This window comes from Schistocerca serialis, chromosome 2 (genome assembly GCF_023864345.2).
Source record: "Schistocerca serialis cubense isolate TAMUIC-IGC-003099 chromosome 2, iqSchSeri2.2, whole genome shotgun sequence".
Classification (NCBI taxonomy): Eukaryota; Metazoa; Arthropoda; class Insecta; order Orthoptera; family Acrididae; genus Schistocerca; species Schistocerca serialis.
This window is the reverse complement of record NC_064639.1, coordinates 549891068-549907132: the sequence shown is the minus strand read 5'-3', so window position 1 is coordinate 549907132 and position 16065 is coordinate 549891068. Positions and strand designations below refer to the sequence as shown.

Sequence of the window (16065 nt, the reverse complement as noted above, 5' to 3'; positions counted from 1 at the left end):
AGTCGCCTTGTAGTGCACATTCAGTGAGTCTCACACGTCGATAATTATACCAGATCCTACTCTCTTATTGCTGCGTCTGTAAACAGAAAACTAGTTTTTGGGCCGAAAATGAACTTATTTCTCTAGTAGTATCTTTCCTTCTGTAGGGCAAATATCTGCCTTCATTTCTTTAGCGACTGTGATTTTTGAAAGTCTATAAAATAGTCATCTACGGATATCCTGCAATGTCTATTCGATTCAGTACGTTTACCAGCGATAATTTTTTGAGACTGAAGGCCAGTGCAGTTCTTACTTGGATCCTCAGATCTCCGATACTTAAAGCACCAACCACGCTGATGAAACACTTTTTCATCTTTCGCAGTCCAAGCACCTCCTCAAGTATATTCACTTGGTGGCTAAAAAATAGTTGTACTGGATTGTTGTGTCACTGAGCAAAGTTTTCCAAACAACATAGCACCTACCTCTGAGTGCGCCCTGTGAGTGATTTCAAGACGTCAGCAAGAGGCGGGAACATCTAGAAGAAGGTAAAATGCACGAAGCTAAAGCTAGAATTTTGAGTTGTTAAGAACTCGGCTGAAAACTTAGGAGATTCCGAAGATGGTTCAAGAAAAGAAGCAGGTCTGATATATCAAGTTTTAATATACCAAAAAATGATTATACTTGGGTTCACATAGTAGACCCGCAACTTATACGAAATGTGGATACAATCACACATGAAATACAATCAGTCGACTCACGTCTGAGACTACAAGAACGAAGCTAACTGCTGTATACATTCATTGGGTTCTGAAATACAAAGGCTTCGCAGCTTCTCACATGTTGTCTGCTTACATCATCACTCTTACCTGTCAACTCTTTTCTCCTTACTCTGGACTTCGCTAACTCCTGGACTACCAGCCCAAGGTTTAAACGATACTTTACGTGACGTTAGAGATGCCATGCCCATGAAATCTGTGCCATATCAAGAGACGTTCATAGTCCGACAAATATGTCATGATGTGGAACATCCTCGGAAAGTCCTTTGTTTATATGATGTACCGCCTTTATCAAGTGTGACCGTCTCCGTTTTTGATTATATTACCTTATTCCACAAGTCTGATAAGATGAAGCGGCTTTTCTGTCGATAATATTATCTGAAGTGCTAATCAACCAGAGTTTACTCGGAACACACTATTAATGCCGTGGACTTTTGGCCGGCAGCTTAATTCGATGCTATCTCAATGTACAAAGAAGACAGATCATCGCCAGTTGTTCTAATGGGAATATGTAAACACATACTACATTTAATAGGTAATTTCGATTTCCCTCTGGAAAAAACCACTTTTCAATATATATTCATATACTGGTTACCATGAAGACGACACTCAAGTTGGTTAATATTTTACTGAGAGCTTTATCTATTTACAACATATTTTTTGTTAGTTCTATTAACGAACACACTTTATTTCGTCCCATTTCTGTGTGGATATGTGTACCAGTTTTGTCTACTTTCGTTTCTTTTCTTAATGATATGGTTTTCAACGGTGCTAGCTGTCATATGCTATTAACTCTGTTCTCAACTTAAGTTTTGACATGCAATTTTAGATAACTATCATCAGTTGTTATTCTAGTCTAGATATAAATCAGTAACAATCTCTGCAACATTTGCAGCATTGACACAAACACATTATTAACATTAACACTGTAACTGTTCCCAAGTACCCTACTGTTGATATATGCATCCAAGGTACTTGTGATAAATTCCTCTCTTGTTAGTCTAATTCTTCCTCTAACTCTTTCAATTTATGTACTGTTATCTTGAGATCGCTTGGATTCATTTCACATGTTCTAGGAGCATAGTTAGCTTTAATTCTGTTGAATTCACCTTTACATTATAAGTCATACAACATTGATCCCGCATCAGGTGTGCAGGCATTACTCGCTACGTTAGTCATTATTACATTTTTTGAATGCAACAATACTTGGGCACCATACATCGCCATTTTCAGTAAAATTTCAACTTCCTCATGTTAGTTTTTTACCATTTCTAACGGCTTTTAGTTGTTACACAAGATGGGTACAACTTCTTTATTAGGAGTGATGAAGCATAATTCTTTACTATTAAGTTTTGTCCATACTCTATCATTAAACTTAATCATTTTCTTGTTACAATCGTTAGATGCCTTTCAAACTGGCTGAAATCTGCTAGCCGTGCAACCTTCGTGATCATGGATAGACATATGTACAAACTTCTGCTTACAAATCCTGCAGTTTCTTTCTGTTGGTTAATATTGAAGTTTTTCATTGGTCAGTTCCGCTTACTATTTTTTCACAATGTTAGCTAAGGGTATGTCCTCTGAAATAATACACATACATATTTCCTGTTTAGACCCTACTTCCGTTGCTAAAGGTAACAAATTGTAGAAGCTGAACTCTGTTTTCTTAATGGAACATTTAAAATGTAGATCAAAATGCTATCTGACGTGACGACATCTAAATCAATTATTCAAAACAACTGACATCCATTACCCTCTGTTAGTGCTATTAGGAACTTCTTACCTTCAATGTCAATCCCATTTACTTCTAGATGGCTGGTTCAAATGGCTCTGAGCACTATGGGACTTAGCAGCTGAGGTCATCAGTCCCCCAGAACTTAGAACTATTAAAACCTAACTAACCTAAGGACATCACACACATTCATGCCCGAGGCAGGATTCAAACCTGCGACCGTAGCGGTCGCGCGGTTCCAGACTGAAGCGCCTAGAACCGCTCGGCCACTCCGGCCGGCTACTTCTAGATGCCTTACCACTTTTTTGGATTTATATTTTATAGATCTAAAATTCCTTCCTGCACATTTAGAACACCATTAATAAATTTATTGCATTCTGTTCTAACTCATTAAATCCATGCATGAGCTGTATTTATTGTTCGTTTATGGTGGTATTATGGAGACATGCTGTAATCTTTTCTCAGAGCTATAAACGTACCTGTTGAAGTATTTCTTTAACTCCCGCACTCTGTTAGCAATAACTTCTTCGTAGCAATTCTTGGTGAATAACATTTCATTGAAACCAGTTAAAGAGGTTTTCTCTGCGATTACTTGTCCCTTACTAAGCTATAACAATTGCCTCTGCTCTTCTTCCATCATGACCAATTTTTCTTTAAACTATTAGTCATCTCCATCGTCCCTGAAGTTTACTACTCCACGTTTGCTTCGTGTTTCCTGCTTCGTTGTTTCTCCTACTAGACTTTGAGTATTTTTTGCCATTTCAACACTGTTTCTGCTACGTGACTACATAACATCCTCATAAACTTATCTCACGTTCCGTAGCCTTCTTTTACAGGTATCTACTGGTACTTGCAATAATTGTTCAGTGTTTTCGTATTTCCCTATTAATTCTTTTAAACTTAAGTAACAAAATTTTCCATTTCCTGCTGTACAGGGCGAATAAACTAATTTGAGCCGCAAAAACTGCGTAAATGGAAAGTACTACTGATTGGCGCTTTTCACAGAGTGGATTGGCAGTCAGGGGCTCATAATGTTACCCAATACATAGACTGTAATAATACTTAGAAAGTCTATTTTTTGTGCCAAAATTCTTTTTTGAACGGAACAATGCCTAAAAGCAAGGTAAATTAGAATGTCAGTAGTGTTTGTTGCAGCAGTCTAGCGCGAGTCGTTTGCGAGATATCGTATTGTGAAACTTTTCCATACCGACACTTGTTTGTGCCATTCAACGTGCGTAGTTGCTAGGCAAGATGTTGTCATGTTTGCTTACAGTGTGCTTTTGTGTTCCTTGATGCATTACGACTTCGTAGTCAGTGTGTGACGGCCCAAGCAATAGGTCGTGAGTGGATGCTGGGATTTACAAATGCAGATAAAGTCGACAGCTCATGGTTTATGGAGAGTGTCTGAAGTAGGTAATTCGTTCTTGCACGGTGTATGTAGCAAGATATCCCAAAACAAGTCAATCATCGCTGCAGTTATTTACCACATTCTTCAACCAATGACGTGGAAGTGCTAGTGTAGCACCTATACAACGTAACAGAAGGAAAGAAATGAGAATAGAAGAGGAAGAAATTAATGTCTTTGCTACTGTTATAGTCAGGAAAGTGTGCTACACATTCTCCACCGACATAGGCTCCATTCCTATCACATGTTCCCCCTCAAGGACTGCATGGAAGCGATTATGAGAATCGTGTTAACTTATATACTTGGGCATTAAAACAGGATACTCCAGATGTATCTTGTTTAGTGACGAAGCAACATTTAACCAATCATGATCAGGTAAACTGCCGAAATATGCGCTATTGGTCTGTTAGTGTAGCCAGTGGCTTCGTCAGGTAGAACATCACCAACCGTGGAGTGTAAACGTGTTGACGTGGGACAGTGAATCATCAGCTTATAGGCTTGTTTTTCATACAAAGAACATTGAACGCGTTCAACTATCGCAGCCTTTTAATAGACCATATTCCACGTTCCAAGGATGCAAGAAAACGGTCTTTTTCAGACTAGAAGGAGCCTGTCGTACCAACATGATGGCTTTCCAGCCCATAGTGCACGAAGTAATCAAGCACGTCTTCACGAATTGTTTCCAGATCGTTGGACTGAGCTCAGAGACCTGTACCTTGACAGGACTGTTCCCCGGGTTTAACGCCTGTAGACATTTTCTGACGTGAAAGCTAAAAGACCCTATCTATAAGGACATACTGGCTGCACTCTGTGATATGCAACGACATACGACTGCATCCTCCACGGACATCTCCGCTGAAATGCTAGCACATGTGCAGCAGTCATTCCACACGAGACGAAGCGTGTATTGGCAATGCCAGTGGTCTTTTTGAATACATCCTGTAATGGTCAACTGTCTTGTTACTGGTCAGAATCCACATAACAAGTGCATCCATTTGTGTTGTTATTTATAATGTACTACCATAGGTACTGCACAAGTGTCGGTGTGGTAACTTTTCAAAATACGATCTCTCTCTAAAAGACTCGTTCTAGGATCCTACAACAAACGCCACTGACATTATAATTTATCATACTTTTCGTTTGTCAGTGTCAACAGGTACTGTTCTATTTAAAAAGTGAACGTTTGTACAAAAAATACACTTTCTATTACTGCAATCTGTATATACTATATTATCATAGTACAGTCCTGGTACTTCATTTCTTCATTTACTACAGCAAACATAATTTCTTGAACATCTTTCACCTGTTCTAGCGGATACTACTTTTCCTTATTTCTGCAGTTACTCTGGCTAATATTTCTTTAACACTCTTCGTCTCATGAGGTTACCTTTCATTCGGGAAGTCGGTGCACTCAGCGACTGTTATGTGATTTATAGATTATAGAGCGCAGCAATCAGTCGCCCTTTTTTGCAGGTTTTATTACACAAATCCAGATTTTCGCTAGTGCCTAGACCATTATCAATGCACTATTTTCTAATCTCGATGCATGTTAGTTCCCTGTTGTTCGGACGTCAGTCACACTTCTTTGAATACTACTCTTCGTCTGTTCCAACACATCAAAGTTATTTCTTTTAGCCGTAGTAGACTTTCTGTTACCTTCCCTACCTTTCTTAATCTAATTCCTCCGCGAACATTGTTCTTTCTAGCTTCAGCTAGATTCATTTTTCCATAAATTCCATTGACCCTTTAGACTTAAGTATTTTTTTATATGTTTCAAGGGTCTATCATGATTCCTGCTACGACGAGTTGCGTCTCATTCCGTTTTCATTTGAATTTCTTAGATTGTCTTAGAGGTGTAGTCTATCACTGCTTCATGAAGAACTCTGTAACATCAGGCCTATAAATGATGAATCCAACTATTCCTTAAAACGTGAAATTCATGTTTCACCTACAGCTTATCACCTACTGCCAACCAAAAGTTTACCGTATCATTGTTATTAATTACCTAATTCAGAACTCCATTTAGCTGAAGTCTCTTTGTGGAGTCGTATGATGTCCCGTTTTCATCATTTCTCTACTGATCAGACACAACTGCGTTACAGTGCCAACTGTCCTGACAATCTAACTGAATACCTGCTTTCTGTTATACTAACCGTCACTTTCCGAGCACTGTCGGGCATAATGTCCTGGTTGCTGACAGGTATAACACGCCCTTTTTTTCTTTGACACAAGACCCATTATGCGCTGGCAAGTAACATTGTACACACTCCTCTGGACGTAATATTTCTTCCTTTTTATCGTATCATAGAACGTATCTCGTATCTAGCACACATATACTAATCTGTGCCAATTTTTTATGTTCTGGATCTACTAATACTGCTGCAAGAATTAATATCTTTTTAGAACGTTTACAAACTCGATTGTATGATCTCATTTACTGCATAAATTGCAGTACGGAGAGCTCTGATGTTCCCTTGACGTGTGCCCCGTTTTACCGTGTGAGAAACCCTTGTTTACTCATTGTTATGAGTTACTTGCGGCCTGAAATACGTCTCTGCTACTGATAACATCGTACCTTCTACCGTTAGAGAGACTTCCACAGCTTCAGATAAACTCAAATACGCTTCTTCAGATCTTACAATTATCTTGAATCGATCTTGCACGAAAACAGCTCTACTCAGCTTCCAAATTAGAGCCAGACCACCTTCTGCTTCTGTACTTTGTAGTACTTCTTGGGATGCTTGCCTGTACTGATGCTGTAGAGAATCTGTTCGTGATTCCCACTGTGCTATTCTCTCTAAATGTTCCTGTCTGTTTGTGAACGTTTCCCAAGAACAAACATCGAATGAACGAACGCGTCTATAATATTTCATTAATATTTTCCTAACGTCAGGCCATGTAGACGTTAGGTCATGGACTAAAAATTTACTTCGAGCAGGGCCTATAACCGCAGTTTTAATAAATTTCAGCAATACGTCATGCTCCTCCTCAGGTTCAGAGGCAGTATCACAATTATCAAAGAACTCATGCAGCTCTAATTTATTCCCATTAACGATTTGTGGAACGATCTTAAGTGTCTCAGACTAACGTGCCGTCTCGATTGTTCTACTTCGCTTTCCAAATTACCATTAGGGGCTGCTATGTTGTTGTGTGTCTGATTTTCATGCTGGTGCAATGACTGCGATGAGATTGCTGGTCTGTATGGCGCTGATGATGGCGACATTATGCCCCGATTATGGTGCAGTAAGATGTTCTGGTGCATTCCCTGGGTATCAAGTGGTTATCAGTTGCTGCACTGACTTTAAGAGATGGCAGATTCTTTCGGTGTATCCATCTCCCAGATGGAAGTTGACGTGTCGCGAAAGCCGTCGAGTGCCGACGCCACACGGCAACACACCGGTGTCAGGTTGGTTTCCAGCTCAGCCCCTGGGACTATATATTTTTGCAGGATAACCTGCATAGGGCCTTCGCGTACACCGGACCACAGTACAAAGGTGGAAATCAACAAGGGGGGTCGTTCATATCATGTCGCTCAAGCCCCGTCCAGGAGCTGGCAAAGATGAAGGGAGGCGGCCGGCGGCAGACTGGTTATGAGATAGGTGCGTATCAGTGCACTGGGGCTAGTGCCACAACCATGGGCACATCTGCCGGGCAGGAGGAGGTCTGGTAAAGCTCTCTGCTGCCTACCAATGTGTCATACCCTGTTGTGAACAAGTGGGCATGGTCCACAGAACTGCCCAAACACTCTACCACACAGCCACTCACACTGACTTTCACCTGCCCCCATGAATAGTAGGCACTGGAGGAGTCATAGCGTGTGTAAAGTTCCTGTGCAGTGCTTAGCGTTTGCTTGTGTAGCCTTGCTTCGAACCATTCCACAGTGGTTTCAAACAAACATTTGAACGCTACGATGTGAACAATGTCACAGTTGCACAACTAATTTTCTCCATTTTGTATTCATATTTCCAAGTTAGTTCATAGTATAGTTCACGTCTAACATGCAAGCACTATTTGCCGGCCGGTGTGGCCGAGCGGTTCTAGGCGCTTCAGTCCGGAACCGCGCTGCTGCTACGGTCGCAGGTTCGAATCCTGCCTCGGGCATGGCTGTGTATAATGTCCTTAAGTTAGTTTGGTTTAAGCAGTTCTAAGTCTAGGGGATTGATGACCTGAGATGTTAACTCTCATAGTGCTTGGAGCCATTTGAATTTTTTTGCAACCACTATTTGTTATATGTTAGGCCTCATAACATTCTAGTTTTCTTGATTCACTAATGAGTTATTATGTTTAACTTGCCTTTGTACGTCGTCATTGTAACCTGACAAACACACCTCATTGCTTACACACATTTAGCCACCCCTCAACAACAGAACACTTAGCACATTACAATTAAATTAAATTATCCCATATGCAACATGCGATATCTTGTGCTTTTAGTTTTCTGGCTGTACATTTGTATCATTTTCGTGTTACACTTGTTGCTTGATACCACTAATTTAAGTGTTTATATCATGGTTCATCATGTTGCCCATTCTTTAGTGTACTTACCCAATGATGTAGACAGTGTCTGTTAGATGTTCTCTACTTTCTTAATTTTTGAGGTATTCATGACCATAAAAGATACACGTTTGTCATCATTGCTGTTGAACATCTGTTCATCCTTCAATGTTCATCAGTGTCAAACCATTGCTGATATTTTGTATGTTTTTGTTTGATTATCTAATGTTCGTACGCCCTATTACGATGTACGAATCGTTACACAGTATGAAATGGCCAAAAACACAATTTTTACTCTCAATGTGAGTGGAATGCATGTTGCCGTCTCCATGTTTTTAAGGGTGAGCGGTGCATGGATGGGCCGTAAGTCATATCCACATTTTTCTGGAATTTTGCTCAGAGAAATAGAGTCAATGACGTCATTCCTACTTCTCAGAAATTTTTATGAAGAATCTTCTTACTAGTGCTTGGAAGAATGCGTTTGCACTGGGCATAAATAATTTCAAGGTTGATTACTTAAGACTGGTGATTGCCAGACCTATGTAGTCCAATGCCACTTCACAGCAACATCCGGCATGGCCATCTGGCACATACGCAGCAGCACTATTTGAATGAGTGAGTGACTGCGTTGGCAATTTGGATGCCCCTGCATATGGATCTGTGTTACATGAGTTAGTTTAGAGAGGCTGAGAGGGTGGTAACATCTGAACCAGTTTCGTTGCGTTTTGAAGATATCCAGTTTCTGGAATTGTCTTTCTCAGATTTTCACTTGTTATATGACACACCTCCTTAATTCCAAGTGAGTCATTCACAGTGCGAAAATCTAGTGTGAGTGGGGATTAAAGAGATATGGCAGATTCTTTCGGTCCATCCATCTCCCAGATGGAATTCCCTACAGGATCCTGCACCTCTCATTTTATCGATATCAAATTTCACTATGGTATGTAGGATGACTGGAAATACACATACAGTGTTTGTGCTCATCATACTTACGTATTCTAAGATTATAATTAGTTGGGGTGCTGGAAATTTCTTCTCCACGCTCTGTCTATTTATTGTCTTTCACTTCACGGTCGTAGGGGACTGGCAAGCCATGTTGCAGCTAGATATCAACAGGGATGACGTGTTCGACGGCTCAGTTCGTAGAAGGCACCTTGTGCACAGAATAGCGAAGATGTAGTCGCAAGCAGGAGGTGGGCGAGGTCACTTCGTGGCATTCGCTTCAGAACTGTTCCAGAGATTCGACAGGCAGTAGGCCGCTCCATTCACACCATCAGCAGAACAGGCTCTGCTAACGGTATACTACGACTTCCACATCGCTGGCAACAGGTTCTACACAACGCTGGTGACTACTTTGAAGGACAGTAACAGGTGCAAACATGTAACTCTTTTGTATCGGTTGTGAATAAATACTTGCCAATATTTAAGTTCCAACCCTAGTAGATTGTTTCGTCGCCGGTAACACTGATGCATTACAATTGACCATTGCATGGTAATTCGTACCTCACAAACGTGCTCAGTCACTGACTTGCACTTTCCTAATCATTATAGATTTTTATTGCCCTTCATATCACACTGGATAGGAGAGTGAACTGTAGAGACCTGATAGGTTCATGTTTCGATCAGATCTATCTGTCGCTAAATAATGTTTGTTTGTTAGGAGATATCCATTCATGATTGTGCTCTCAATGACATATGTTCATATGTTGTTTTGAATAAATTTAATTGCGAAATTTCAGAAGTCAAACTTCCCTTACATGCACCTTCACTGATTATATATACATATATATGCCAATGAGTAGAAAATTAGAAAGAATCGCAGCCGAAACACATTACTGGAGCGATCAATGTGTGCTGCCGCCTTTTGTGTTTCATTTATACTTTTAGACTTGCCAGCAGTGGACTTTATTTAAATTCAAGTTTTATTTTTCATACACCTGCCTTATTTCAAACAATCTGACAAGCATATCAAAGTGGGTTTGAAAGGAAACACATTACAGGAATTTCATGCATTTTCCTACTTCTACAGCTATACTCCGCAAGCCACTTTACGGTGTGTGGCAGAGGGCACCTTGTGCACCAGTGAGACTTCGCCCCCGTTGCAGCTTCTGTCACTGGTGTTGGCTGAGCATCTCCATGAGACTTCCGCACTTACTGAACTTACTAAATAAACCTGTAACTAAACTTGCTGCTCTGATATAAACTTATTGCACACGACCACCTTTTCTTCAAGTCAGCGAATCTCGTAACGGTTCATAATATTAATTATTTTAATATCAAATCAAGCTTTCTTTTCGGATTTTTGACGAGACCCACTTATGGTAAATACCGCCGAGTAGACGACTGTGGGTCCTGGACAAGCTAGTGATGTCTAGTTGAATCCTGACGTTGAAACAACTGCCACTCAGGAAGTACGACTGGTGGATCTCTTGAAAGAAGAAATTCGAATAGATGTTTTCGGCAGTGACAAGAATTTCCAAGAAAGTAGGCTAATAAGGCTGCTACGTCTGCCGAAATCTCGGAAAATTCAAAAAAGAAAAATTCTACGGCGAACGAATTCTTAGGAAAGTGTAGCGAAATGTCGACAGTTTCAGAAATCGTGGAGATGCCCTTGTATCCGAAATTCTGGAAAGACATCATACGATATCGAAGGAATTATCCGCTGAAATATCAGCGTTGTAAGGAACACATCCCTGTATACCGGCGGCAGTGCAGAAATAAACAGACGGGGTCGAGACTTAAAATAAACATATTCCGCACTCCGTGAAAATGTTCAACAGCTTATCAAAGAGTGGATAATAGTGCTGCAGAGCAGGAAAAATCCTTGCGAGAACGATTCGTGACACAGTGACCAATTTTCGCAGAAGTTTACGGCTTAGGTTGCCGAAAAGGAAACCCGGATTGTACAACTGTTAGACGCTAAGACACAATAAGTACTTGGAAACATTTCGAATGAAGTGAGGGAGGAACATAGCCGTTCCGGTAGTCAAGCAGAAAGCGAGCTGCCTAATGTAAACGAGAAATTAGAACAAGATGATTGTGGCAAAACACTGTCCATACTGTGTGACTAAAACTGCGTAGATCGCTTATTAAAATTTCTTAACTTTTCTAACGATTCGGCCACTGTCATCACCAGATATCAAAAAGTTTAGAACTTATAAAAATATACTGTCCCTGATATACTGCCCCTGTATCAAAAACTGTGCTTAATCTATATCTGATAATGGGAGTAGCCTAAATGTCATAGTAAATAAAGAAATTTTAACAAGCGATCTAGTCGGACACTATGAACCGGCAGTATACCCGTGGACTGTTCGAGCATTATACGATGTTGATTCAAGCTTCTGCAACTTCCACGAGGGATATTTCAGAATGGCACGAACTAGAGTGAAAATAATGCTGTGAGGAAGTCACGAGTTTGGGCTGAAGCTAATAATAAAACGAACTCTGATCTAACAAACAGAAACTACAATTCTAAGTGCTCACTGAACATAAACCAGGCACGTCATATTATCTATTAAAATGAACAATCCATCAAAATGTAGTAAATGATCGAAATGGGGTTGGTACCAGGCACCGGGTCGTAGTTCTTAACCTTCTCTTGTTTACCTGCACGTGGGTTACTCACCCAAACTAAATAATTTCCGGTTGTTTTTAATGAAATTTGCGACCGTTAATAACCATCGCAACATAGTGAATCAGGATGGAAGCTTACAAGTGGTCTGGAAAATGAACACTCATATCCATATCATAGAGGCATCGAGCAGTGAATGACCATCACGCTCCTGCACTCGTCCGTCACAGCTTTCATCTAAACGTGGGGACATGGTGCTTACATGATGAGTTCGGTGAGCTCACTACATAATTTGTCGGTATTAGTAGTCTGCTTTCAAAGATTGTACTCATTTAGAAGATTCACACGGGTACTTACCTGTGCAACGTGGTCGCCGTGCTTCAGCAATCCGGAGAAAATGTATTTGCCCAGAGTGACCTCGGGCAGTTCCAGGTCGTACTTTGGTCCCCGCAAGACCCGGTCCTGTGGTGCGGCCATGTCGCCGGGTGTCTCGCGATTCTGAGTGGCACTGTCGGCGGCGAACGACAGGGAGCGGCGTCACGCGTCCAATGGAGTTCCAAGGGCGGTCGAGAGCGCTTTCTTTTGTAGCAGTTCGCTGAGCGGTTGCAGAGCGCGACACGACTTATCAGTGTACCACGCGACGCCGTAGTACTCGGCAAATCCGAGCACGAGGCACGTCAAGTGGCATGACGAGCCACACTCTTATCTCTGTATCTTATTTAGGTTACGTCGCCCAGCCTATCCAGTTCCTTCTCACTGTCATGTACAGGAACCCCACCTCACTGATCTTTTAGATCGAAAACGTTATCAATATACCGGATGCGGCGATAAAAGCTTTAATCCGCAGCATCACTCTATCGGCTGTTAATCATTTATAGGGGCTATACGACAAAGACATAGAGTAATTTGACAGCTTTATTACTCACGCTGACGCAGCGTAAGATTTATGTGACTCACGCCGTTCTGCGTTGATTTATAAATCAAACTTATGTGTTAAATTCTGCACGGTTTGAGGAAGAAAACGAATAACACATTGCAATTAAACGTACACAAGATAATTAATAAGAGTACTTACCTCATAAACCGGTGCTCATCCCTAATCATAAGTAGTTATAAACGACTTTTCGAGTGCTTAGGAAAGACGAATGTGAAGCCTGCTTGCGTAATATACCGTATAAAATACTTTTTTAAAGAAAATTTTTATTTGTAGCACTTTCAGGAGCCTCCTTAAAATTGTAAAGTATATGTTGAAGATGTCACATGAAACTTCCTGGCAGATTAAAACTGTGTGCCCGACCGAGACTCGAACTCGGGACCTTTGCCTTTCGCGGGCAAGTGCTCTACCATCTGAGCTACCGAAGCACGACTCACGCCCGGTACTCACAGCTTTACTTCTGCCAGTAAAGCTGTGAGTACCGGGCGTGAGTCGTGCTTCGGTAGCTCAGATGGTAGAGCACTTGCCCGCGAAAGGCAAAGGTCCCGAGTTCGAGTCTCGGTCGGGCACACAGTTTTAATCTGCCAGGAAGTTTCATATCAGCGCACACTCCGCTGCAGAGTGAAAATCTCATTCTGGAAACATCCCCCAGGCTGTGGCTAAGCCATGTCTCCGCAATATCCTTTCTTTCAGGAGTGCTAGTTCTGCAAGGTTCGCAGGAGAGCTTCTGTAAAGTTTGGAAGGTAGGAGACGAGGTACTGGCAGAAGTAAAGCTGTGAGTACCGGGCGTGAGTCGTGCTTCGGTAGCTCAGTTGGTAGAGCACTTGCCCGCGAAAGGCAAAGGTCCCGAGTTCGAGTCTCGGTCGGGCACATAGTTTTAATCTGCCAGGAAGTTTCATATCAGCGCACACTCCGCTGCAGAGTGAAAATCTCATTCTGGAAGATGTCACATGTTTGTAAGTAAAATATTCATAGAATGATTTGATAATTGGTATGAAACTTTTGTTACCCCATTTTTGCACATATTTTCGACCCCCACAAGTGGGTGGGTCAGATTGATACCAAATATGTAATTTTCTCTTACAGTGAAATTCATGGGAAAGTTATTGTCTTTCGACTAAAAGACATAAACGTTACACTTCAAACACCTCGTTTGCAGTAACTGTCAAAATACAGTCTTGCAATCTGAGGTAAAATTTTTGCAAATCAAAGTGTTAAACAAGTTACAAGGCCAAAGCTAACATCTGGCAGAGACTGTTATTACTCCTGATAAAATTTGAAACTGATAACATTTTTGTTGTTTATGTTTCCAGACACTGTTCTTAATCCAAAAGACCGCGGGTTTTTCGTAACATTCTAAGTTAGTGTGCAACGTACCACTACTTATCGACGGAGTAATTATTTTCTACAACCGTGTAAATCCCTAAAAAATATTGTCTGAAAAGATAAATGCCTTTGGTAATATTTTCAATCTGACTGTTGATGATTTTTGTGGAACGTCGCTAATATCAGCACCGTCCAGTGGTGTTCTGAGAGCCCTTCGCTTGTTATTTGCAATCGACGCTAAAAGCAATGGTCTCTGCTAAGCATATCGATTTGATTATGTTTCTTTGTATGGCAAAGGTTGATGTATACCATACAGTTTCTTATTTTCTTCAGGATCTTTTGTCAATGCCCCAGCTTTATTTGGAAAAATCTTCATATACAGATAAATAGCCACGGTTAGTGTGTTATTAGTTTTATTAATGGTTTCGTTCATCAGGCGAGAGCATCCGCAGATTTACACCTCCCTCATAACAACACGTTAAAGGCTTAAAATTCCACTCGGCACCATCGTCAAAACAAAGTGGTGCGAGTTGGATGTATACAAGTGTGGTGGGCCGATTCATGCCAGTCACAGCACTGACGACCCAATTCAAAAGTAGCAGCAGAAGACTGACAATACTTTTTCGTATAGCACACCACTGTATCCAGCATCGCAAGTTTTATTTATCAGAAGCTGCATACGAAGTGCGAGGAAATAAAACAATTGCTTGAATACTCTGCTTCATGAAGAAATGATGCTCTATTGTATCCAGACACATAGTGACTTGAAGTTCTGGCAATGTAAGAAAGAGTTGTGACGATCGAGATGAAAATAAGGGGGGAAGGTAATGCTCCGATGACTTAAATCACTACAAGACGCAACAGCTTATAGTCTGCCATAAATCCAGAGTAAATAAATTAGCCTACGTGAAAGGTTACGCCACCGTCTTATTTATCCGAACTCAGCACTCTGAAGTACTGCTAGCTATACCTTGACAGTAACTGGTTGATAACATTGTCGATTCTAGATCTTTTAATGTCCATATGTGTTTTGTACGGAAAAATTGACACCTCATTCGATCACTGACGAACTCTAACTACATTACTTACCTGTACAGGTAAACAGCGTGCTATGTTGTCTGCTTGCATCAAAAATGGTTCAAATGGCTCTGAGCACTATGGGACTTAACAGCTGTGGTCATCAGTCCCCTAGAACTTAGAACTACTTAAACCTAACTAACCTAAGGACACCACACACATCCATGCCCGAGGCAGGATTCCAACCTGCGACCGTTGCAGTCGCGCGGTTCCGGACTGCGCGCCTAGAACCGCGAGACCACCGCGGCCGGCTGTCTACTTGCAGCATCAGCTCAGAGCCGGTACACCTGATACTTTATGCAAGCGTCGTGGGGCCAAATTATTTGGAAACGAAGTAGCGTGCTTAGGATGTTGGTCCACAGAGAACTAGCCACATCGGATTTAGCTTATCCGATGAGTTTCGCCATCTCCGTATGTATTCCTAAACAATAGATATTCCGAACGGGAGATTCGTCGTCTCTTACACCCGACGCATAGTAGACAAAGCGAGGAGCTAGAAGAGGATGAAGGACAGAAGGCACTGGTCGACTTACCATACGTTGGTGGTGTATCTTCGTAAATAGGAAGATTACTGACAAAATATACAATATGTGTCTTCCATCCGCCAAAGAAACTCAGACCTCTTTTAGACTCAGTTAAGGACAATCTTGGCTTGAGAAGGCTTGGGATTTGAAAGATTCCTTGTAGGTGCGGGAAATCATACAACGGGCACACTTGTCGTATCATGGAAGACAGATGCATCGAACTTCAATGACACACTTTGTGGGG

General features: G+C 41.3%; 1 protein-coding gene across 1 annotated transcript in view; it reads right to left on the bottom strand.

Moving 5' to 3' along the window:
• Positions 1-12437, bottom strand: part of LOC126456200 (luciferin 4-monooxygenase-like) — a 95852-nt gene extending 83415 nt beyond the window's left edge. The window contains exon 1 of the mRNA XM_050091954.1: positions 12318-12437. Coding sequence (XP_049947911.1) covers positions 12318-12437 — 120 coding nt within the window. The remainder of the gene's footprint in view (positions 1-12317) is intronic.
• Between the last annotated feature and the right edge of the window lie 3628 nt (positions 12438-16065).